This window comes from Haemorhous mexicanus, chromosome 37 (assembly GCF_027477595.1).
Source record: "Haemorhous mexicanus isolate bHaeMex1 chromosome 37, bHaeMex1.pri, whole genome shotgun sequence".
NCBI classification, from domain to species: Eukaryota; Metazoa; Chordata; class Aves; order Passeriformes; family Fringillidae; genus Haemorhous; species Haemorhous mexicanus.
The window spans coordinates 645,315-668,609 of NC_082377.1; the positions used below are offsets into that span (position 1 = coordinate 645,315).

General features: G+C 49.3%; 1 protein-coding gene across 4 annotated transcripts; it reads right to left on the bottom strand.

The window, feature by feature from the left end:
• Nucleotides 1–930: 930 nt before the first annotated feature.
• Nucleotides 931–21,838, bottom strand: EIF4A1 (eukaryotic translation initiation factor 4A1). 4 transcript variants are annotated; one of them, XM_059872676.1, is made up of 12 exons: nt 21,725–21,838; nt 21,080–21,128; nt 20,493–20,625; nt 18,245–18,384; nt 15,888–16,056; nt 11,896–12,005; nt 8,367–8,510; nt 5,721–5,833; nt 5,547–5,571; nt 4,706–4,795; nt 4,036–4,115; nt 931–2,488 (listed from the first exon to the last, which is right to left on the bottom strand). In XM_059872676.1, exons 1-12 carry the CDS (start codon nt 21,745–21,747, stop codon nt 2,344–2,346), a joined length of 1,221 nt encoding a protein of 406 aa, XP_059728659.1. In that variant the 5' UTR covers nt 21,748–21,838; the 3' UTR covers nt 931–2,343. The 4 variants fall into 4 exon arrangements, with proteins under 4 accessions (XP_059728659.1, XP_059728658.1, XP_059728660.1 ...); XM_059872675.1 differs by lacking the exon at nt 5,547–5,571 and having other exon boundaries at nt 5,696–5,833; XM_059872678.1 differs by lacking the exon at nt 5,547–5,571 and having other exon boundaries at nt 2,450–3,299; nt 5,696–5,833.
• Nucleotides 21,839–23,295: the final 1,457 nt, after the last annotated feature.

Genomic DNA, 23,295 nt, shown 5'->3' on the forward strand with positions numbered 1-23,295 from the left:
GGGTGAAGATGGATTTTGGGGGGCTCAGACCCAAATTTGGGGTCCCCAGGGGCTCAGGAGCTGATTTTGGGGGGCTCGGACCCCAACTGGGGCGTCTCAAATGGATTTTTGGGGGTCTCAGTTGGTGTTCTAGGGGGGATTTTGGGGATCCATGACCAAAATTTGGGGTCCCAGGGGCTCAAGGAGCCGAATTTGGGGGTGTCAGACGGATTTTTGGGGGCTCCGATGGAATTTTGGGATCTCAGAGGGTCCAGGAGCAAGATTTGAGGTCCCAGGAGCTCAAGGACCAAATGTGGGGGTCTCAGACGGATTTTGGGGGCGAAATTTGGGGGTCCCAGGTGGATTTTGAGGGATTTTGGGGTCTCAGACGATGCAGTCAATAAACCCGAGGACTCTCCGGTGTCTGGAGTGGATTTTTGGGGGTCTCAGGTGGATTTTGGGGGGATTTAGGGGAGTTTTGGGGGTCCCAGGGGCTCCAGGAGCCAAATTTGGGGTGGGTCAGCCCCGATTTGGGGGTCCAGATGAATTTCGGGGGGATTTCTGAGGTTTAAGGTGAATTTTGGGGGTCTCAGGTGAATTTTGGGGTCTCAAGTGAACTTTTGGGGGTCTCAGAGGATGGAGGGGCTCAGACCCAAATTTTGGGGGGGGTCCAGGACCCGAATTTGGGGCCCTTTCGGGGGGTTGGAACCAAAAACTGGGGGTTCAGACCCAAAATTGGGAACTTTATACCAAATTTTGGGGGAATTTCTCTTCGATTTTGGGGTCTCAAAGGATCAAAACATTAAATTTGGGGTGAATTTTGTGGATTTTGGGGTTCAAAACCCCCAAATTTTGATTTTTTGGGGTTTTTTTAAGCCAATTTTGGAGTCAAATTAAGGCTCCAAATTTTCCCACCCCTCCCCCCGCGAAATTTAAATAAATTAAAATAAATTTTTTTGTCCCAAAATCGCTTTTTATTCGAATAAATAAACGTTACAAAAGGGGGGTGGGGGAGGGGCAGGGAGGGAGACCCCCAAAAAGCGACGTTTATCCAAAAAAAAAAGTCCCAAAAAATCCCAAAAAACCCCCAAAAAAATTCACAAAAAAATCCAAAAAAATCCCAAAAAATAAAAATCATCCCAAAAAAAATCCCAAAAAAGGGGAAAAAATGGGTGGGGGAGGGGATTCCCCCCAACTCCCCAAAAAGTGACTTTTTGACCTTAAAAAAATTGGGGGGAAAATGAGGTGGGGGAGGGGCCCCTTAAAAGTGACGATTTTGGGGGAAAAAAAATTAAAATTGACCTAAAAAGGGGGAAAATGGGATTTAAAAAACCCCCCAAAAATTTGGGGGAATTTAGGAAAAAATGGGATTTAAAAATTGGGGAAATGGGAAAACAAGGAGGGAGGGGAAGGGGAAAATCAGAAGTGAAAAAGGGAAAATTTGGGGAAAAAAAGGGGGAAATTGGGTTAAAAGCAGCCCCGAAATTTGTAAAAATGACCCTAAAAAAGGGGAAATTGGTTTTAAAAAATGCAGAAAAAAAAGGGAGAAAAGGGGTGGGGGAGGGGCAGAGGGGGAAGCACCAGTTTTTAAAAATCTGTAAAAATGACCTTTAAAAAATGGGGAAAAATCAGGGAAAAAGGGGAAAAAATCTGGGAGAAAAGGGAAAAAATGTTGGGGAAAAAAGGAAAAAAATTTAGAAAAAACTTGGAAAAAAATCAGAAAAAATTGGGGGGAAAGAGAAAAAAATATGGGGAAAAAATCGGCAAAAATGGAAAAAAAAAATCAGGAAATAACGGAAAAATTCTGAAAAAATCAGAAAATTACTGGAAAAAACAGGGGAGAAAGAGGAAAAAATGAAAGAGAAAAAATGGGAAAAAATTTAGAGATAAAGGGGAAAATTGAGGAAAAATTGAGGAAAAAAATTTAGGAAAAATCAGGAAAAATGGGGAAAAAATAGGAAAAAATTAGAAAAAAATTTAGAAAAATGGGGAAAAAAATGAGGAAGAATTTAGAAGGAAATGGGGAAAAAATTTGAATAAAAAATGGGGGGAAATGGGGGTAAAACAGGGAAAAAATGGAAAAAATCTGAGAGGAAGTGGAAAAAAATCAAAAGAAAAAGGGGAAAAAAATTGAGTAAAAATTCAGGAAAAATCAGAAAAAAATATTTTAAAAAACAGAAAAAAAGGGAAAGAAATCAGAAAAAAATGGGGAAAAATCAGGAAAAAAGTTAAATAAAAATGAGGAAAAAAATGGAAAAAATTACCAAAAAAAATTTGAAAAAAAAAGGAAAATTGGAGGGAAAAAAGGGGGAAGGGGGCGGGGTTTGGGCTGGGGGAGGGGCCTGGTGGGCGGGGCAGTGGGATTCAAATGAGGTCGGCGACGTTGAGCGGCATCTCCTCGATGGCCGTGTTGTAGAAGGTCTCGATGTCCCTCAGGGTCCGTTTGTCCTCCTCGGTCACCATGTTGATGGCCACGCCCTTGCGGCCGAAACGGCCCCCGCGGCCGATCCTGGAACGGGGGGAAAAACCCCGATTTTGGGTAAAAAAAACCCTTAAAAAAATCCTCAAAAAATCCTTTGAAATTTCCCCAAAAAGTCCCCAAAAATCCCCCCAAGAATTCCTAAATTAATCTCCAAAAACACCCCCAAAAATCCCATTAAAATCCCCCGCGGCCGATCCTGGAACGGGGGGAAAAACCCCGATTTTGGGTAAAAAAAAAATCCTCAAAAAATCCTCAAAAAATCCTTTGAAATTTCCCCAAAAAGTCCCCAAAAATCCCCCCAAGAATTCCTAAATTAATCTCCAAAAACACCCCCAAAAATCCCATTAAAATCCCCCGCGGCCGATCCTGGAACGGGGGGAAAAACCCCGATTTTGGGCAAAAAAAAAACCCCAAAAATCCTCAAAAAATCCTTTGAAATTTCCCAAGAAAATCCACAAAAATCCCCCCAAAAATTCCTAAATGAATCTCCAAAAAAAACCCCCAAAAATCCCCCGCGGCCGATCCTGGAACGGGGGGAAAAATCCCAATTTTGGGCAAAAAAAACCCCCAAAAATCCTCAAAAAATCCTTTAAAATTGGTCCAAAAAATCTCCAAAAAATTCCTAAATCAATCTCCAAAAAACCCTCCAAAAATCCCATTAAAATCCCCCACGGCCGATCCTGGAATGGGGAAAAAAATCCCAATTTTGGGCAAAAAAAACCCCCCAAAAAATCCTCAAAAAATCCTTTGAAATTGGTCCAAAAATCCCCCCAAAAATTCCTAAATGAATCTCCAAAAACACCCCCAAAAATCTCATTAAAATCCCCCGCGGCCGATCCTGGAACGGGGGGAAAAATCCCGATTTTGGGCAAAAAAAATCCTCAAAAAATCCTTTAAAAATTTTCCAAAAAAAATCCCTAAAAATCCCCCCAAAAATTTCTAAATGAAGCTCCAAAAAAGCCCCCAAAAAACCCCCAAAATCCCATTAAAATCCCCCGTGGCTGATCCTGGTATGGGAGGAAAAAAATCCCAATATTGGGCAAAAAACAAATCCCAAAAAATCCTTTGAAAATTTTCCAAAAAATCCCTAAAAAATCCCTTACAAATCGCAAATGAACCCCTCAAAAATTCTACCAATATCACCCAAAAATCCCAAAAAATTCCTGAAAAAAACCCCAAAAATCCCCACAAAAAATCCCTTTAAAAATCCCCCCAAATCACCCCAAAATTCCTTAAAACATAAATAAAAAATCCTCCAAAAAAATCCCCCAAAATTCCCCAAAAAATCACCAAAAAAATCCCCGGAAACTTTCACCCTTTAGCCCCTCCCCCACTCCTTTAGCCCCTCCCCTGCTCCTTTAGCCCCTCCCCCACCATTTAAGCCCCTCCCCCACCATTTAAGCCCCTCCCCCTCCCCTTTTAACCCCATTTCCCCTCCCAAACCCCCAAAATTCCGGGGTTTTTTCGCCCCTCCCCCTCTGTATAAGCCCCTCCCCCTCTGTGTAAGCCCCTCCCCCATTCCCCAAGCCCCTCCCCCTCCGCAGGCCCCGCCCCCCGCAGGCCCCGCCCCCTACCGGTGGATGTAGTTCTCGCGGTTGGTGGGCAGGTCGTAGTTGATCACCAGCGACACCTGCTGGACGTCGATGCCGCGGGCCTGGGGGAGGGGCCGTCAGCGGGGGAGGGGCTTACGGAAAGGGGGAGGGGCTTGGGGAAAGGGGAGGGGCTTGTGGAGTGGGGGAGGGGCAAAAAAACCCCGAAATTTTGGGGGTTCGGGGGCAGGAAATGAAAGGAAATTGGGATTGGAGGGGTGGGGGAGGGGCTTAAATAGAGGGGGAGGGGCTTATAGAGTGGGGGAGGGGCTTATAGAGTGGGGGAGGGGCTAAAAAAACCTGAAATTTTGGGGGGTTTTGGGGGCAGGAAATGAAAGGAAATCGGGATAAAAGGGGTGGGGGAGGGGCTTATAGAGTGGGGGAGGGGCTTAAGAGTGGGGGGAGGGGTGGGAAAAACCCAAAATTTGGGGTTTTGGTGGGAAAAATGGAGTCTGAAGGGGTGGGGGAGGAGCAGAAGCGTTGGGGAGGGGTTTAAAACGATGGGGGAGGGGTTTATAAAGGTGGGGGAGGGGCTTACGGGGCAGGACCTCAAAATTTGAATCCAAACCCCCCAAATTTGGGATTTTTTGTGGAATTCTGAGGCGGGAAGTTCTCGGGGGCGGGGCCTGCGGGCGGGGGGCGGGGCGGCACTGACCAGCAGGTCGGTGGTGATCAGCACCCGGCTGGAGCCCGACCGGAACTCCCTCATGATGACGTCACGCTCCTTCTGGTCCATGTCCCCGTGCTGCCGGAGGGGCGGGGTCAACACAGGCCACGCCCCCCACCCAAACCTTTAGGCCCCTCCCCCACCCCATAAATTTTGATTTTCCCCCCAAAAATCCCAAATTTGGAGCTCCAGAACCTCCTGAAATTCGAGACTTTGCCCCTCCCCCAGCCTTGAGGCTCCTCCCCCTGCCTTTAGGCCACGCCCCCAACCTTAGGCCCCTCCCCCACCCCATAAATTTGGATTTTTCCCCCAAAAATCCCAAATTTGGAGCTCCAGAACCTCCTGAGTTTGGGGGGTGTCCCCTCCCCCACCGCACTGACCACTGACCCCTCCCCACTGACCAATGAGTGACCCCTGAGTGACCACTGACCAATGAGTGACCCTGAGTGACCCTGAGTGACCCCTGAGTGACCCTGAGTGATCACTGACCACTGACCCCTCCCCACTGACCACTGAGTGACCAATGAGTGACCAGTGAGTGACCAGTGACCAATGGGGAGTGACCACTGACCCCGAGTGACCCCTGAGTGACCCCTGAGTGACCCTGAGTGACCAGTGACCAATGGGGAGTGACCACTGACCATGACTGACCCCAGCTGACCCTGAGTGACCCCTGAGTGACCCCAGCTGACCCCTGACCATGGCAGACACGGTGAAGTCCCGGGCGTGCATCTTCTCGGTGAGCCAGTGACCCCTGACCCTGAGTGACCCCTGCTGACCCAGCTGACCCTGAGTGACCCCAGCTGACCCCTGAGTGACCCCTGCTGACCATGGCGGACACGGTGAAATCTCTCGCGTGCATCTTCTCGGTCAGCCAGTGACCCCTGACCCTGAGTGACCCCTGAGTGACCCCTGACCCTGAGTGACCCCTGCTGACCCAGCTGACCCCAGAGTGACCCCAGAGTGACCCCTGCTGACCATGGCGGACACGGTGAAGTCCCGGGCGTGCATCTTCTCGGTGAGCCAGTCCACCTTGCGGCGCGTGTTGATGAAGATGACGGCCTGCGTGATGGTCAGCGTCTCGTACAGGTCACACAGCGTGTCCAGCTTCCACTCCTGCCCCAGAGATGACCCTCAGTGACCCCTGAGTGACCCCTGAGTGACCCCTGAGTGACCCCTGAGTGACCCCTGAGTGACCCCTGAGTGACCCCTGACCCAAAGTGACCCAAAGTGACCCAAAGTGACCCAAAAGTGACCCCCAGGTCACACAGCGTGTCTAATTTCCACTCCTGGCCCCAGAGATGACCCCTCAGTGACCCCTCAGTGACCCCTGACCCAAAGTGACCCAAAGTGACCCAGGAGTGACCCTGAGGTCACACAGCGTGTCCAGCTTCCACTCCTGGCCCAGAGATGACCCCTGAGTGACCCTGAGTGACCCCTGAGTGACCCCTGACCCAAACTGACCCCAAACTGACCAAAAAGTGACCCAAAGTGACCCAAAAGTGACCCAGGAGTGACCCCCAGGTCACACAGCGTGTCCAGCTTCCACTCCTGGCCCAGAGATGACCCTCAGTGACCCCTCAGTGACCCCTCAGTGACCCCTGAGTGACCCCTGAGTGACCCCTGAGTGACCCCTGAGTGACCCCTGACCCAAAGTGACCCAAAGTGACCCAAAGTGACCCAAAAGTGACCCCCAGGTCACACAGCGTGTCTAATTTCCACTCCTGGCCCCAGAGATGACCCCTCAGTGACCCCTCAGTGACCCCTCAGTGACCCCTGACCCAAAGTGACCCAAAGTGACCCAGGAGTGACCCTGAGGTCACACAGCGTGTCCAGCTTCCACTCCTGGCCCAGAGATGACCCCTGAGTGACCCTGAGTGACCCCTGAGTGACCCCTGACCCAAACTGACCCCAAACTGACCAAAAAGTGACCCAAAGTGACCCAAAAGTGACCCAGGAGTGACCCCCAGGTCACACAGCGTGTCCAGCTTCCACTCCTGGCCCAGAGATGACCCTCAGTGACCCCCTGAGTGACCCTGAGTGACCCCTGAGTGACCCCTGAGTGACCCCTGAGTGACCCCTGAGTGACCCCTGACCCAAACTGACCCAAAATTACCCCAAATTGACCAAAAAGTGACCAAAAATGACCCAAAGTGACGCAGGAGTGACCCCGAGGTCACACAGGGTGTCCAGTTTCCACTCCTGGCCCCAGAGATGACCCTCAGTGACCCCTGACCCAAACTGACCCAAAATTACCCCAAATTGACCCAAAAGTGACCAAAAATGACCCAAAAGTGACCAAAAATGACCCAAACTGACCCAAATTGTCCCAAAATGACCCAAAATGTCCCAAAATTGCCCTAAAATGACCCAAAATGTCCCAAAATTGCCCCAAACTGTCCCAAAATTGCCCTAAAATGACCCAAACTGACCCAAAATGTCCCAAAAATGTCCCAAACTGACCCAAAATGACCCAAAATTGCCCCAAAATTGCCCTAAAATGACCCAAAATGTCCCAAAACTGCCAAACTTGCCCCAAACTGTCCCAAACTTGCCCCGAACTGTCCCGGGCTGCCCCTCCCCCCCCGGGTGTGTCCCCCCCGCTCAGGGGCCGTTCCCACGGGTGGGGGAGGGGGCAGCCCATGGTCCGGGGGGGTCGCTCTGGCATGGGGACACTGGGGCGGGGCCACGGGGCCACGCCCCAAATCCTGAGACCATGCGGGGGAAGGGATGGGACTGAAATGACCCAAAATCGCCTGAAAATGACCCAAAGTGGAGCCAAAAAAACCCAAAATCACCCAAAAATGACCCAAAATTGACCTAAAATGACCCAAAATGGAGCCAAAATGACCCAAAATAACCCGAAAATGACCCAAAGTGGAGCCAAAATGACCCAAATGGAACCAAAATGACCCAAAATGACCAAAAATCACCCGAAAATGACCCAAAATGGAGCCAAAATGACCCAAAATTGAACCAAAATGACCCAAAATGACCTAAAATGACCCAAAGTGGAGCCAAAATGACCCAAGATGGAGCCAAAATGACCCAAAGTGGAGCCAAAATGACCCAAAATTGAACTAAAATGACCCAAAATGGAGCCAAAATGACCCAAAATGACCCAAAATCACCCGAAAATGACCCAAAATGGAGCCAAAATGACCCAAGATGGATTCAAAATGGAACCAAAATGACCCAAAATTGCCCGAAAATGACCTAAAGTGGAGCCAAAATGACCCAAAATGGAACCAAAATGGAGCCAAAATGACCCAAAATTGACCTAAAATGACCCAAAGTGGAGCCAAAATGACCCCAAATGGAACCAAAATGACCCAAAATGACCAAAAATCACCCGAAAATGACCCAATGTGGAGCCAAAATGACCCAAAACTGAACTAAGATGACCTAAAATGGACCTAAAATGACCCAAAACTGAACCAAAACGACCCAAAATGACCCAAAATTGACCTAAAATGACCCAAATGGAACCAAAATGACCCAAAATGGAACCAAAATGGCCCAAAATCGCCCGAAAATGACCTAAAGTGGAGCCAAAATGGAGCCAAAATAACCCAAAATCCCCAAAAAATTCCAAAAAGTCCCCAAAAATCCCCAAAATCCCCCCAAAACCCCAGAGCTCCCTTTGTACCTCCCTCTCGACGTTGATGTAGAACTGGCGGATCCCCTCCAGCGTCAGCTCCTCCTTCTTGACCAGGATCCGGATCGGGTCCCGCATGAACTTCTTGGTCACCTCCAGCACGTCCAGGGGCATCGTGGCCGACAGCAGAACCACCTGGGGGGGCAAAAAAACGGGGTCAGGAACCCCAAAAATGGGGAAAAGGACCCAAAAAACGGGGTCAGGAACCCCAAAAACGGGAAAAAGGACCCAAAAAACGGGTTTGGCAGCCCAAAAAACCCCCAAAACCACCCCAAAATCCACTGGAAATCCTTCCCAGCGCCACCTGGGGGGCCAAAAATGGGGTCAGGATGGCAAAAAATGGGAAAAAGGACCCAAAAAAGGGGTTGGGCAGCCCAAAAAACCCCCAAAACCACCCCAAAAACCCCAAAATCCACTGGAAATGCATCCCAGCACCACCTGGGGGGCAAAAAATGGGGTCAGGATGGGAAAAAATGGGAAAAAGGACCCAAAAAACGGGTTTGGGAGCTCAAAAAACCCCCAAAACCACCCCAAAATCCACTGGAAATCCTTCCCAGCACCACCTGGGGGGCAAAACAAATGGGCTCAGAAACTCCAAAAACGGGAAAAACGGCCCAAAAAATGGGTTTGGGAGCCTAAAAAACCCCTAAAACCACCCCCAAAACCACAAAATCCACTGGAAATGCATCCCAGCACCACCTGGGGGGCAAAAAATGGGGTCAGGATGGCAAAAAATGGGAAAAAGGACCCAAAAAATGGGTTTGGGAGCTCAAAAAACCCCCAAAACCACCCCAAAAACCCCAAAATCCACCGGAAATGCATCGCAGAGCCACCTGGGGGGCAAAAAAACGGGGGTCAGGAACCCCAAAAATGGGAAAAAGGACCCAAAAAACGGGTTTGGCAGCCCAAAAAACCCCCAAAACCACCCCCAAAACCCCCAAAATCCACCGGAAATCCTTCCCAGCACCACCTGGGGGGCAAAAAACGGGCTGAGAAACTCCAAAAATGGGGAAAAATACCCCAAAAATGGGGTCAGGATGGGAAAAAATAGGGAAAGGAACCCAAAAAATGGGGGCAGGGTGGCAAAAAATGGGAAAATACCCCAAAAATGGGAAAATGACCCCAAAAATTGGTCAGAATTAATAAAAACCTGAAAAGGATCCCCAAAAAAGGGCAAGAGACCCCAAAAAATCCCCCAAGCCACCCCAGGAACCCCAAAATTGGAGATGGGACCCCAAAATCCCTCCCACACTCCCCAAAAAATCAAAACCAGACCCCAAAATCCCCCAAAAATCCCCAAAATTCCAAATTCCCCCCCAGGTTCCCCTGGAAATGTTGAAGGACCCCCAAATCCTCCCAAAATCCCCCCCCAAAAATCCCCAAATCACCCAGAAATCCTCTAATTAAAAATCCCAAAAAACCCCAAATTTCCCCCAAAATTTTTTAGGATTTTCCAACCATCCCCAAAACCCCAAAAAATTCAAAATAAAAACCAAAAAAAATCCCCAAATTTTCCCTAAAAAACCCTTAAATTTACCCAAAAATCCCCTTGAAAAAATCTTACAAAATCCCGAATTTTCCCCAAATTTTTTAGGATTTTCCAACTTCTCCCAAAACCCCAAAAACCCCAAAATTTCCCCCCCAAAAAATGTAAAATAAACCCAAACCGCCCTTACCCACCGCGGCCACCAGGGGGCGCTGCGCCGACACCGCTCGGATTTTTGGGGGTGAATTCTTCCAATTTTGGGGCTTTTTTTGGGGCTCTTTTTTTCGGGTTTTTTGCCCCAAAATTGTGCAAAATTTTAGGAATTTTTTGGGTGATTTTGGGGTGATTTAAATTGCAATTTTTTTCCTGAGAAAACCACAAAAAACTTAAAATAAAAACTCCAAAAAAATCCCAAAATCCGCCGTAAAAAAATCCAAAAAAAATCCCAAAAAACCCCGAATTTCCCCCAAATTTTTTAGGATTTTCCAACCTCTCCCAAAACCCCAAAAACCCCAAAATTTCCCCCAAAAAAATGTAAAATAAACCCCAAACCGCCCTTACCCACCGCGGCCACTAGGGGGTGCTGTGCCGACACCGCTCGGATTTTTGGGGTGAATTCTTCCAATTTTGGGGCTTTTTGGGGCCGTTTTCTTTTGGGTTTTTTTGCCCCAAAATTGTGCAAAATTTTAGGAATTTTTTGGGTGATTTTGGGGGTGATTTAAATTGCAATTTTTTTTCTTGAGAAAACCACAAAAAACTTAAAATAAAAACTCCAAAAAAATCCCAAAATCCGCCCTAAAAAATCCCAAAAAAATCCCAAAAAATCCCGAATTTTCCCAAAAATCTTCTTACGATTTTCCAACCTCTCCCAAAACCCCCAAAAACCCCAAAATTTCCCCCCAAAAAAATTTCTAAATAAACCCAAACCGCCCTTACCCAGCGCGGCCACCAGGGGGCGCTGCGCCGACACCGCTCGGATTTTTGGGGTGAATTCTTCCAATTTTGGGGCTTTTTTGGGGCTCTTTTTTGGGGGGGTTTTGCCCCAAAATTGTGCAAAATTTTAGGAATTTTTTGGGTGATTTTGGGGTGATTTAAATTGCAATTTTTTTCCAAGAAAACCACAAAAAACTTAAAATAAAAACTCCAAAAAAATCCCAAAATCCGCCCTAAAAAATCCCAAAAAAATCCCAAAAAACCCCGAATTTCCCCCAAATTTTTTAGGATTCTCCAACCTCTCCCAAAACCCCAAAAACCCCAAAATTTCCCCCCAAAAAATGTAAAATAAACCCCAAACCGCCCTTACCCACCGCGGCCACCAGGGGGCCCTGCGCTGACACCGCTCGGATTTTTGGGGTGAATTCTTCCAATTTTGGGGCTTTTTTGGGCCCTTTTTCTTGGGATTTTTGCCCCAAAATTGTGCAAAATTTTAGGAATTTTATGGGTGATTTTGGGGTGATTTAAATTGCAATTTTTTTCCAAGAAAACTACAAAAAACTTAAAATAAAAACTCCAAAAAAATCCCAAAATCCGCCCTAAAAAATCCCAAAAAAAATCCCAAAAAATCCCGAATTTTCCCAAAAATTTTCTTACGATTTTCCAACCTCTCCCAAAACCCCAAAAACCCCAAAATTTCCCCCAAAAAAATTTCTAAATAAACCCAAACCGCCCTTACCCACCGCGGCCACCAGGGGGCGCTGCGCCGACACCGCTCGGATTTTTGGGGTGAATTCTTCCAATTTTGGGGCTTTTTGGGGCCCTTTTTTTGGGGTTTTTTGCCCCAAAATTGTGCAAAATTTTAGGAATTTTTGGGGTGATTTTGAGGTGATTTAAACTGCAATTTTTTTTCTTGAGAAAACCACAAAAAACTTAAAATAAAAACTCCAAAAAAATCCCAAAATCCGCCCTAAAAAATCCAAAAAAAATCCCAAAAAACCCCGAATTTCCCCCAAAATTTTGGGGTTTTTGCCCCAAAAGGGTGGAAATTTGGGGGGCTGATTTTTGGGGTGAATTTGGGGCGATTTGGGCTTTCCCCACCTGCGTGTTCCCGCTCAGCTTCTGGAAGATGTCGTAGATCTGATCCTTGAAGCCGCGGCTCAGCATCTCGTCGGCCTCGTCCAGCACGAACATCTTGATGAATTTTGGGGCTAAAAAGTGACATTTTGGGAAAATCTGAGCGGTTTTTTAAAAATTCGGGGCGAAGCCGAGAAAATCGGGAATTTTTGGGGGGTTTTGGGGCTTTTTTGGGGAGGTTTTATAGGGGAAAAATGAATTTTTAAGGGGAATTTTTGGGGATTTTTTGGGGAGAATTTTGGGGGTAAAAAGTGAAATTTTGGGAAAATTTGGGGGATTTTAAAAATGTTGGGGTGAAGCTAAAATATCTGGAATTTTTTGGGGGGTTTTGGAGGTTTTTTTGGGAGTTTTATAGGGGAAAAATGGGGATTTGAGAGGAATTTTTTGGGGATCAATTTTGGGGTTTTTTGGGATCAATTTTGGGTTTTTTTGGGGTTTTAACCCCAAATTTTTGGGATAAATTTGGGGGGATTTTGGGCAAAATGGGGATTTTTGGGGATTTTGGTAATTTTGGTGAGAACTTTGAAATTTTTGGGGTTCCAAGCTGAATTTTTAGGGAGAATTTTGGGGTTTTTTTTGGGATCAATTTTGGGGTTTTTGGGGTTTTAACCCCAAATTTCTGGGGGATTTTGGGCAAAATGGGGATTTTTGGGGATTTTGGTATTTTTGGGGTGAATTTTGGAGTTTTTGGGGTTCCAAGCTGAATTTTTGGGATCAATTTTGGGTTTTTTTGGGGTTTTAACCCCGATTTTTGGGATAAATTCTGGGGGATTTTGGGCAAAATGGGGATTTTTGGGAATTTTGGTATTTTTGGGGTGATTTTGGGGTTTTTGGGGCTCCAAGCTGAATTTTTGGGGCTTATTTTGGGGTTTTTTTGGGATCAATTTTGGGGTTTTTTGGGTTTTAACCCCAAATTTCTGGGGGATTTTGGGCAAAATGGGGATTTTTGGGGATTTTGGTATTTTTGGGGTGAATTTTGGGGTTTTTGGGGTTCCAAGCTGAATTTTTGGGATCAATTTTGGTTTTTTTTGGGGTTTTAACCCCGATTTTTGGGGGATTTGGGGCAAATTGGGGATTTTTGGGAATTTTAGTATTTTCGGGGAGAACTTTGCAATTTTTGGGGTTCCAAGCTGAATTTTTGGGGCGAATTTTGAGGTTTTTTTGGGACCAATTTTGGTTTTTTTTGGGGGTTTTAACCCCAAATTTTTGGGATAAGTTCAGGGGGATTTTTGCAGATTGGGGGTTTGGAGGGATTTGGGATTTTTGGGGTGAATTTGGGGGGTTTTGGGTCCCCCCCTCAGGCCTGGCGCTGATCAGCCCCCGCGGGTTCGGGGTCGGGGCCGGGCAGGACGCGGGGCCGGGACCCCCCCCGGGGTCAGGTGACACGCAGCTCATCACTGGGGGCACCCAAATTCCCTAAAATCCCAAATTCCCCAAATTCCAAAACCCCAAAAATGGGGAAATCCCAAAAAAACGGGGAAAAAATCCCCAAAAACGGCGAAAAAAATCAACAAAAATTGAGGATTTTAACCAAATAATCCCAAATTTTGGACCCTAAAAATCCCCAATTCCCAAAAAATCCCAAATTCCCCAAATTCCCAAAACCCCGAAACCCCAAAAATGGGAAATCTTAAAAAAACGGGGAAAAAACCCCCAAAAACGGCAAAAAAATCAACAAAAATTGAGAATTTTAACCAAGAAATCCCAAATTTTGGCACCCTAAAAATCCCCAATTCCCAAAAAATCCCAAAATCCCAAAATCCCAAATTCCCAAAACCCCAAAAATGGGAAATCCCAAAAAAATGGGGAAAAAATCCCCAAAAACGGCAAAAAAAAATCAACAAAAATTGAGAATTTTAACCAAAAAATCCCAAATTTCAGACCCTAAAAATCCCCAATTCCCAAAAAATCCCAAATTCCCCAAAAATCCCCAAAAACCCCAAATTCCTAAATTCCCAAAACCCCAAAAATGGGGAAATCCCAAAAAAATGGGGAAAAAATGCCCAAAAACGGCGAAAAAAATCAACAAAAATTGAGAATTTTAACCAAGAAATCCCAAATTTTGGACCCTAAAAATCCCCAATTCCCAAAAAATCCCAAATTCCCCAAATTCCCCAAAATTCAAATCCCAAACAATGGGAAAATAAAAAAAAAAAAGGCAAAAAAAAGGGAAAAAAAAAAAAAAATCGGTTTTTTAACCAAAAAAAATCCCAAATGTTGGGACCCCAAAATTCTCAAATTCCCAAAATTTCCCATCCCAAAAAAAAGGGGAAATCCCCAAAAAATGAAAAAAAAATCCCTAAAAATGGTAATTTGGAATTAAAAACCCCCCAAAAATTCCCCAAAAATGGGAAAAAATCCCAAAATATGGAGGAAAAATTCCAAAAAATTGGGGGAAAAATCCCAAAATTGGGGGGAAAAAAATCCCAAAAAATGGGAAAAAATCCCCAAAAAATGGAGGAAAAATTCCCCAAAAATTTGGGACAAAATCCCCAAAAATTGGGAAAAAAATCCCTAAAAATTGGGAAAATAAAACCCCAAAAACAGAAATTTTTTTTCACCCCCGCTCCCCATTTGGGGCCGTTTAAATTTGAATTTTTTCCCATTTTTGCCCACTTTTCGCCCATTTTCTCCCCGGTTTCCCCCCCCAGGTGCCGTTTTTGGGGTTTTCGGGGTGGCCGGATCCATTTTTGGGGTGAATTTCCCCGATTTCGGGCTCCCTCACAGAGATACCATCCCTTAAACCCCCAAACCCCATCATAATTTGAATTTTTTCCCATTTTTGCCCATTTTTTCCCCATTTTTTCCCCGTTTTCCCCCCCCCCAGGTGCCGTTTTTGGGGTTTTCGGGGGTGGCTGATTCCATTTTTGGGGTGAATTTCCCCGATTTCGGGCTCCCTCACAGAGATACCATCCCTTCAACCCCCCAAACCCCATTTTAAATCGAATTTTTTCCCATTTTTGCCCATTTTTTCCCCATTTTTCCCCCGATTGTCCCCCCCCAGGTGCCGTTTTTGGGGTTTTCGGGGTGGCTGATTCCATTTTTGGGGTGAATTTCCCCGATTTCGGGCTCCCTCACAGAGATACCATCCCTTAAACCCCCCAAACCCAATCATAATTTGAATTTTTTCCCATTTTTGGTCATTTTTTCCCCATTTTCTCCCCGATTGTCCCCCCCCAGGTGCCGTTTTTGGGGTTTTCGGGGTGGCTGGATCCATTTTTGGGGTGAATTTCCCCGATTTCGGGCTCCCTCACAGAGATACCATCCCTTAAACCCCCCAAACCCCATTTTAAATCGAATTTTCGCCCATTTTTTCCCATTTTTTCCCCATTTTCTCCCCGTTTTCCCCCCCCCAGGTGCCGTTTTTGGGGTTTTCGGGGTGGCTGATTCCATTTTTGGGGTGAATTTCCCCGATTTCGGGCTCCCTCACAGAGATACCATCCCTTCAACCTCCCCAAACCCCATTTTAAATCGAATTTTTTCCCATTTTTGCCCATTTTTTTCCCATTTTTTCCCCGTTTTGCTCCCCCAGGTGCCGTTTTTGGGGTTTTCGGGGTGGCCGGATCCATTTTTGGGGTGAATTTCCCCGATTTCGGGCTCCCTCACAGAGATACCATCCCTTAAACCCCCAAACCCCATTTTAAATCGAATTTTTTCCCATTTTTGCCCATTTTTTCCCCATTTTTTCCCCGATTTCCCCCCCCCAGGTGCCGTTTTTGGGGTTTTCGGGGTGGCTGATTCCATTTTTGGGGTGAATTTCCCCGATTTCGGGCTCCCTCACAGAGATATCATCCCTTAAACCCCCCAAACCCCATTTTAAATCGATTTTTTCCCATTTTTGCCCATTTTTTGCCCATTTTCTCCCCGATTGTCCCCCCCCAGGTGCCGTTTTTGGGGTTTTCGGGGTGGCCGGATCCATTTTTGAGGTGAATTTCCCCGATTTCGGGCTCCCTCACAGAGATATCGGCGGTTGAGCATGTCGAAGACGCGGCCCGGCGTGCCCACCACCACGTGCGGCGCCTCCAGCTGCAGCTTCTGCACCTCGGCCCGGACGTTGGTGCCGCCGATGCAGGCGTGGCACGAGGCCCCCATGTAGTCCCCGAGGGCCATCACCACCTTCTGGATCTGTGACGTCATCAATGACATCATTAGTGACGTCATCATGGCAAAAATCCCCACCGAAATCCCATTAAAAATGGGAAAATTGCACTAAAAACACCCAAAATCCCACTGGAATTCCCCATTTTGAGGCCCCCCCTGGAGACCCCCAGGGCCATCAGCACCTTCTGGATCTGTGACGTCATCAATGACATCATTAGTGATGTCATCATGGCAAAAATCCCCACCGAAATCCCATTGAAAACGGGAAAATTGCACTAAAACCACCCAAAATCCCACTGGAATTCCCCATTTTGAGACCCCCCCTGGGGTCCCCGAGGGCCATCACCACCTTCTGGATCTGTGACGTCATCAATGACATCATCAGTGACGTCATCATGGCAAAAATCCCCACTGAAATCCCATTAAAAACGGGAAAATTGCACTAAAAACACCCAAAATCCCTCTGGAATTCCCCATTTTGAGACCCCCCTGGAGACCCCCAGGGCCATGAGCGCCTTCTGGGTCTGTGACGTCATCAGTGACATCATCAGTGACGTCATCGCAGCAAAAAACCCCACTGAAATCCCATTAAAAACGGGAAAATTGCACTAAAAACACCCAAAATCCCATTAAAAATTAAAATTTTCGTGGCTAAATTCGGTTCCTGAGAGCACTCGTCACCCTCTGGGTCTGTGACGTCATCGGTGACATCATCTGTGACATCATCACCCCAAAATCCCCTTCCAAATTCCTCCTCAAAAAATAAAACCCCCCCAAAATCGACAATTTTCCTTTTTTTTTTTGCCCCCCCGGGGGAAGCGATGACGTCACGGCGATGACGTCACGGCGATGACGTCACGGGCGCGGCCAGGGGGTGTGTCCCAGGCATGAACCAGTTTGGGCAGCGGGCCGGACTGGGATGAACTGGGAGCGGCCGCTCTGCCCCCGCCGGATTCGGGACCGCGGCCACGGGGCCACGCCCTGCCCAGGCGGCGGGGGGGGAACTGGGCTGTACTGGGAGGGACTGGGGGGGACTGGGAGGGGACTGGGTTGTACTGGGATATACTGGGAGGGACTGGGGGGGGACTGGGAGGGACTGGGGGGGAACTGGGTTATACTGGGTTATACTGGGAGGGACTGGGAGGGACTGGGAGGGACTGGGGGGGACTGGGGGGGACTGGGGGGGACTGGGGGGGGACTGGGGGGGACTGGGAGGGACTGGGAGGGACTGGGCTGTACTGGGATATACTGGGGGGGACTGGGGGGGACTGGGGGGGACTGGGAGGGACTGGGGGGGACTGGGGGGGAACTGGGATATACTGGGAGGGACTGGGAGGGACTGGGGGGGACTGGGAGGGGACTGGGTTATACTGGGTTATACTGGGAGGGACTGGGGGGGAACTGGGAGGGACTGGTCTGTACTGGTCCCTATGGGTCCCTACTGGTCTGTACTGATTTGTACTGGTCTATACCAGTCTGTACTGGTGCCTACTGGTCTGTACTGGTTTATACTGGTTCGTACTGGTCTGTACTGGTCCCTACTGGTCCCTACTGGTCCATACTGGTCCCTACTGGTCCCTACTGGTCTATATTGGTCCCTACTGGCTTGTATCAGTCCGTACTGGTCCGTACTGGTCCGTACTGGTTTATACTGGTCCATACTGATCTATACCAGTCTATACTGGTCCATACTGGTCTGTACTGATCTATACCAGTCTATACTGGTCCGTACTGGTTTGTATCAGTCCGTACTGGTCCCTACTGGTGCGTACTGGTCCATACTGGTCTGTACTGGTCTATACCAGTCTATACCGGTCCGTACTGGTCCGTACTGGTTTATACTGGTTTATAATGGTCCGTACTGGTTTGTACCAGTCCCTACTGGTCCCTACTGGTTCCTAACGGTCCGTACTGGTTTGTACTGGTCTATACCAGTCTATACTGGTCCGTACTGGTTTATACTGGTCCACATTGATCTATACCAGTCCATACTGGTCCCTACTGGTCTGTACTGGTCCCTACTGGTGCGTACTGGTCTATACTAGTCCATACTGATCTATACCAGTCTATCCTGGTCCGTACTGGTTTGTACTGGTCCGTACTGATCTATACCCGTCTATACCAGTCTGTACTGGTCCGTACTGGTTTATACGGCTCCGTACTGGTCTATACCAGTCTATACTGGTCCGTACTGGTTTGTACTGGTGCGTACCTGCTGGGCGAGCTCGCGGGTGGGGGCCAGCACCAGCGCCTGCGTGGCCTTGAGCTCCAGCTCCACCTGCTGCAGGATGGAGATGGCGAAGGTGGCGGTTTTACCTGTGCCCGACTGCGCCTGCGCGATGACGTCATAGCCTGGGGACAGAGACAGGTGAGTCACAGGTGTGTCAGTACAGGTGTGTCACAGGTTTTACCTGTGCCCGACTGCGCCTGCGCGATGACGTCATAGCCTGGGGACAGAGACAGGTGTGTCAGTACAGGTGTGTCACAGGTGTGTCACAGGTGTGTCACAGGTTTTACCTGTGCCCGACTGCGCCTGCGCGATGACGTCATAGCCTGGGGACACAGGTAAATACAGGTGTGTCAGTACAGGTGTGTCACAGGTGTGTCACAGGTTTTACCTGTGCCCGACTGCGCCTGCGCGATGACGTCATAGCCTGGGGACAGAGACAGGTGTGTCAGTACAGGTGTGTCAGCACAGGTGTGTCACAGGTTTTACCTGTGCCCGACTGCGCCTGCGCGATGACGTCATAGCCTGGGGACACAGGTAAATACAGGTGTGTCAGTACAGGTGTGTCACAGGTGTGTCACAGGTGTGTCACAGGTTTTACCTGTGCCCGACTGCGCCTGCGCGATGACGTCATAGCCTGGGGACAGAGACAGGTGTGTCAGTACAGGTGTGTCAGCACAGGTGTGTCACAGGTTTTACCTGTGCCCGACTGCGCCTGCGCGATGACGTCATAGCCTGGGACAGAGACAGACAGGTGAGTCACAGGTGTGTCAGCACAGGTGTGTCACAGGTTTTACCTGTGCCCGACTGCGCCTGCGCGATGACGTCATAGCCTGGGGACAGGTGAGAGAGACAGGTGAGTCACAGGTGTGTCACAGGTGTGTCACAGGTTTTACCTGTGCCCGACTGCGCCTGCGCGATGACGTCATAGCCTGGGGACAGGTGAGAGAGACAGGTGAGTCAGTACAGGTGTGTCACAGGTGTGTCACAGGTTTTACCTGTGCCCGACTGCGCCTGCGCGATGACGTCATAGCCTGGGGACACAGGTAAATACAGGTGTGTCACAGGTGTGTCAGCACAGGTGTGTCACAGGTTTTACCTGTGCCCGACTGCGCCTGCGCGATGACGTCATAGCCTGGGGACACAGGTAAATACAGGTGTGTCAGTACAGGTGGGTCAGTACAGGTGTGTCACAGGTTTTACCTGTGCCCGACTGCGCCTGCGCGATGTCGTCATAGCCTGGGGACTCAGGTGGGCCAGGTACAGGTGTGTCAGTACAGGTGTGTCACAGGTGTGTCAGTCAGAACAGATATGTACAGGTTAGAGATTAGCGAGTTACAGGTGAGCACAGGTGTGCACAGGTGAGTTACAGGTGTGTGAATGCACACACAGGTGAGTTACAGGTGTGCACAGGTGTGTGAATGCACACACAGGTGAGTTACAGGTGTGCACAGGTGAGTTACAGGTGTGTGAATGCACACACAGGGGAGTTACAGGTGTGTGAATGCACACACAGGTGAGTTACAGGTGTGCACAGGTGTGCACAGGTGTGTGAATGCACACACAGGTGTGCACAGGTGTGTGAATGCACACACAGGTGAGTTACAGGTGTGCACAGGTGTGTACAGGTGTGTGAATGCACACACAGGTGTGCACAGGTGTGTGAATGCACACACAGGTGTGCTCAGCACTGTACAGGTGAGCCCTGAGCTGAACTGGGCCATACTGGGCCGTACCGGTTCATACTGGGATGGCTCCCACGCACCTGCCCAGGTGTGCCCAGGTGAGTCTCACCTTTGATACAGGGCAGGATGGCCCACTGCTGGGTGGCCGAGGGGTTCTCGAGGCCGTGGCTGTACTGGGGGGTACCAGCCCATACTGGGCCATACTGGGATGAACTGGGCCATACTGGACACACCGGCCCAGGTGAGTCTCACCTTTGATACAGGGCAGGATGGCCCACTGCTGGGTGGCCGAGGGGTTCTCGAAGCAATGGTTGTACTGGGGGGTACCAGCCCATACTGGTGTATACTGGGATGAACTGGGCCATACTGGACACACCGGCCCAGGTGAGTCTCACCTTTGATACAGGGCAGGATGGCCCGCTGTTGGATGGCCGAGGGTTTCTCGAAGCCGTGGCTGTACTGGGGGCACTGGGGGAGCACTGGGGGGTACCAGCCCATACTGGTCCATACTGGTCTATACTGGGCACACCTGCCCAGGTGAGTCTCACCTTTGATACAGGGCAGGATGGCTCTCTGCTGGATGGCCGAGGGTTTCTCGAAGCCGTAGGCGTAGATCCCGCGCAGCAGCGCCTCCGACAGGTTCATCTCGTCAAAGCTGTCCACCACCTCGTGCCAGTTACTCTGCACCAGTGCAAACCAGTACAAACCAGTAAGGACCGGTTTGGACCAGTACCGACCCCCCCAAACCAGTACACACCCGTACTGGTGCAGCCCAGTCTGACCAGTTTGGGCTGGAGCCTGCCCAGTAAGGCCCAGTATGGCTCTGACCCCTCCCAGTCCATCCCAGTTTAACTCTGACCCCTCCCAGTCCATCCCAGTATGGCTCTGACCCCTCCCAGTCCATCCCAGTTCAACTTTAACCCCTCCCAGTCAGGCCTAGGTCCCTCCCAGTTTAATTTTAACCCCTCCCAGTCAGTCCCAGTTGAACTTTAACCCCTCCCAGTCCATACCAGTTCAACTTTAACCCCTCCCAGTCCATACCCGTATGGCTCTGACCCCTCCCAGTCCCTCCCAGTATGGCTCTGACCCCTCCCAGTCCCTCCCAGTTTAACTCTGACCCTTCCCAGTTCCTGACCTCGATGACCCCGTCCGGCTCCATCCCCTCGGGGCCGCTCTCGCGAGATCTGCCGAGAAAAAAAAAAAACAAACCACTAAACCCCATGCCGTGACGTCATCGCTCCGGCACCGTGACGTCACTGCTCCGGCACCGTGACGCCACCGCCGCAGCAAAGCGAATTTCCCGCGGTTCCCCCACCCCACGTGACCGGAAATAGCTTCGGGCACCGCCCCCTCGCCGACCACGCGGCGCCACCGGAAGTCTCCTCAGGGCGAAGCTCCGCCCGCTTCCGGTTTTTAAAGCCTCCCGAACCGACCAATCCGCGGGCGCGCCGCCCGTGACGTCACCGCGCCCGCCGGGACAATGGAGGCGCGCGCGGCGCCGACCACGTGGGCGGGGGAGGGGGGGGAGAGGGAAAAAAGCAGGGGAAAAAAGGGAAAAACCGGCAAGAAACGGGAAAAAGCCCCCGAAAGCCACGCGGGGAAGAGCGGGGAGAGCAAACCCGAGGGAAATAAGGGAAAAAGAGCCAAAGTTCCCCTCAGAAAATCGCGGCGGGAGCGCGGAATCGCCGCTTCCACCCCCTCCGCCAAAGGGACGCGTTTTCCTCCCTTCCCCCCGCGCCCCCCGCGGTCCCGGCGCCCCTCCCCCCCCTCGCTATCGCACCGGCTGTCGTGACTCGCCGACATCTCCGCGCTCCGCTCGGGTCTCCCCCGCCCGGAGCAGCCTTAAAAGGGCCCAGGCCGCGCCTCCCCCCCGCGCCGCCATTGGTTTGATCCGCCTCAAGCCCCGCCCGCTCCGCGCGCTGATTGGTTAAAGGTTTAGAACCGCGCGGGGATTGGTCGGGAAGGTCCAAGCCACGCCCACTCAAATGTTTGAGTCACATAATGGCGGAGGGGGCGTGGTTAAAGAGAGGAGGGGGCGTGGCTGGACTGAACCACGTTGTGGGGAGGGGAAGGGGGGGTCGGGCGCCCCTCCCCCCTTACGGGCGACCCCAAAATTTCACGGGGGGAGGAGGGGAGACTCTGAAAAGGGGGGGAGGGGCTCTTAAAGGGGCCGCGCACCGGAAGTGAAGAGGGTGGGGGAGGGCGCCCCTTCCCCCACTCCCCGCTGGGTGGGCGCGACCCCCCCGGAACGGCCGCGAATGGGCCCAAAATGGCCCAGAAATGGCCCAAAAATGGCCCAAAAATGGCCCAGAAATGGCCCTGAAATGGCCCAAAAATGGCCCAAAAATGGCCCAAAAATGGCCCTGAAATGGCCCAAAAATGCTCCCAAAATGGCCCAAAAAAGGCCCTGAAATGGCCCAAAAATGCTCCCAAAATGGCCCAGAAATGGCCCTGAAATTGCCCTGAAATGGCCCTGAAATGGCCCAAAAATGGCCCAAAATCTCAAAACCCCCCAAATCCCCCAAACCCCCCCAAAATGCCCCCGAGAATTCCCAAAAATCCCCAACTCGCCCCAAAATCCCCCAAAATTTCGCCCAGTTTTCCCCAAGATCCCCAAATTGTCCCCAATCCCCCCAAAACGGCTCCGATTTTCTTCCTTTGACACCAAAATATTTTTATTTTCGGGAATTTTGGGGATTTTTTTTTTTTTTGGAATTTTTTTTTTAATTTTTTTTGATTTTTTCCAGATTTTTTATTTATTTCTTTTGGGGGATTTTTAACAGCTTTTTCTCCTTTTTTTTTCGTATTTTTTGGGGTATTTTTGGACTTCTTGGCATCCAAACCATTCCCACATTTCTTTGGGACCCCCAACCCCAAAACTTCTCCAATTCCCCCCAAAAAAATCCCAATTTTTTCCATTTTTTTTGGCCATTTCCCTCAGGATTTTCAGATTTTTTGGGGCTTTGTTGAATTTTATTTGAGATTTTTGCAGTTTTAGGATCTGGGAAACCCAAAAAATCCCAATTGTTTCCATTTTTCTTCCCGTTTTTCCCCCAAATTTCCCATTTTTCCTCACATTTTGACCATTTTTCACCAGATTTTCGTGCTTTTTTCTGATTTTCTTCCTTTTTTTAAAAATTTTTTCCATTTTTTAAGACATTTGGGGCTCCCAAAATTTCAGAATCCCCCAAATTCCTCCCATTTCCCCCAAAAAATCCTATTTTCCCCCAAAATTCCCATTTTTCTCCACATTTTGACCATTTTTCCCAGGATTTTCAGATTTCCTTCGGGTTTTTTTTCTTTTTTCCATTTTTTAGGATATTTGGGGTCCCAAAACCTTGAAATCCCCCG

Bases quoted from the DNA above. Each gene is read 5' to 3' on its own strand.
- EIF4A1 (XM_059872676.1), bottom strand. From the start codon at position 21,747: ATGTCGGCGAGTCACGACAGCCG. The intron at 16,057-18,244 runs GTACGCACCAGT...ATGACGTCACAG, and splicing joins CCCGCGAGCTCGCCCAGCAG to ATCCAGAAGGTGGTGATGGC. The intron at 2,489-4,035 runs GTAGGGGGCGGG...CCCCCGTTCCAG, and splicing joins CGCGAGAACTACATCCACCG to GATCGGCCGCGGGGGCCGTT.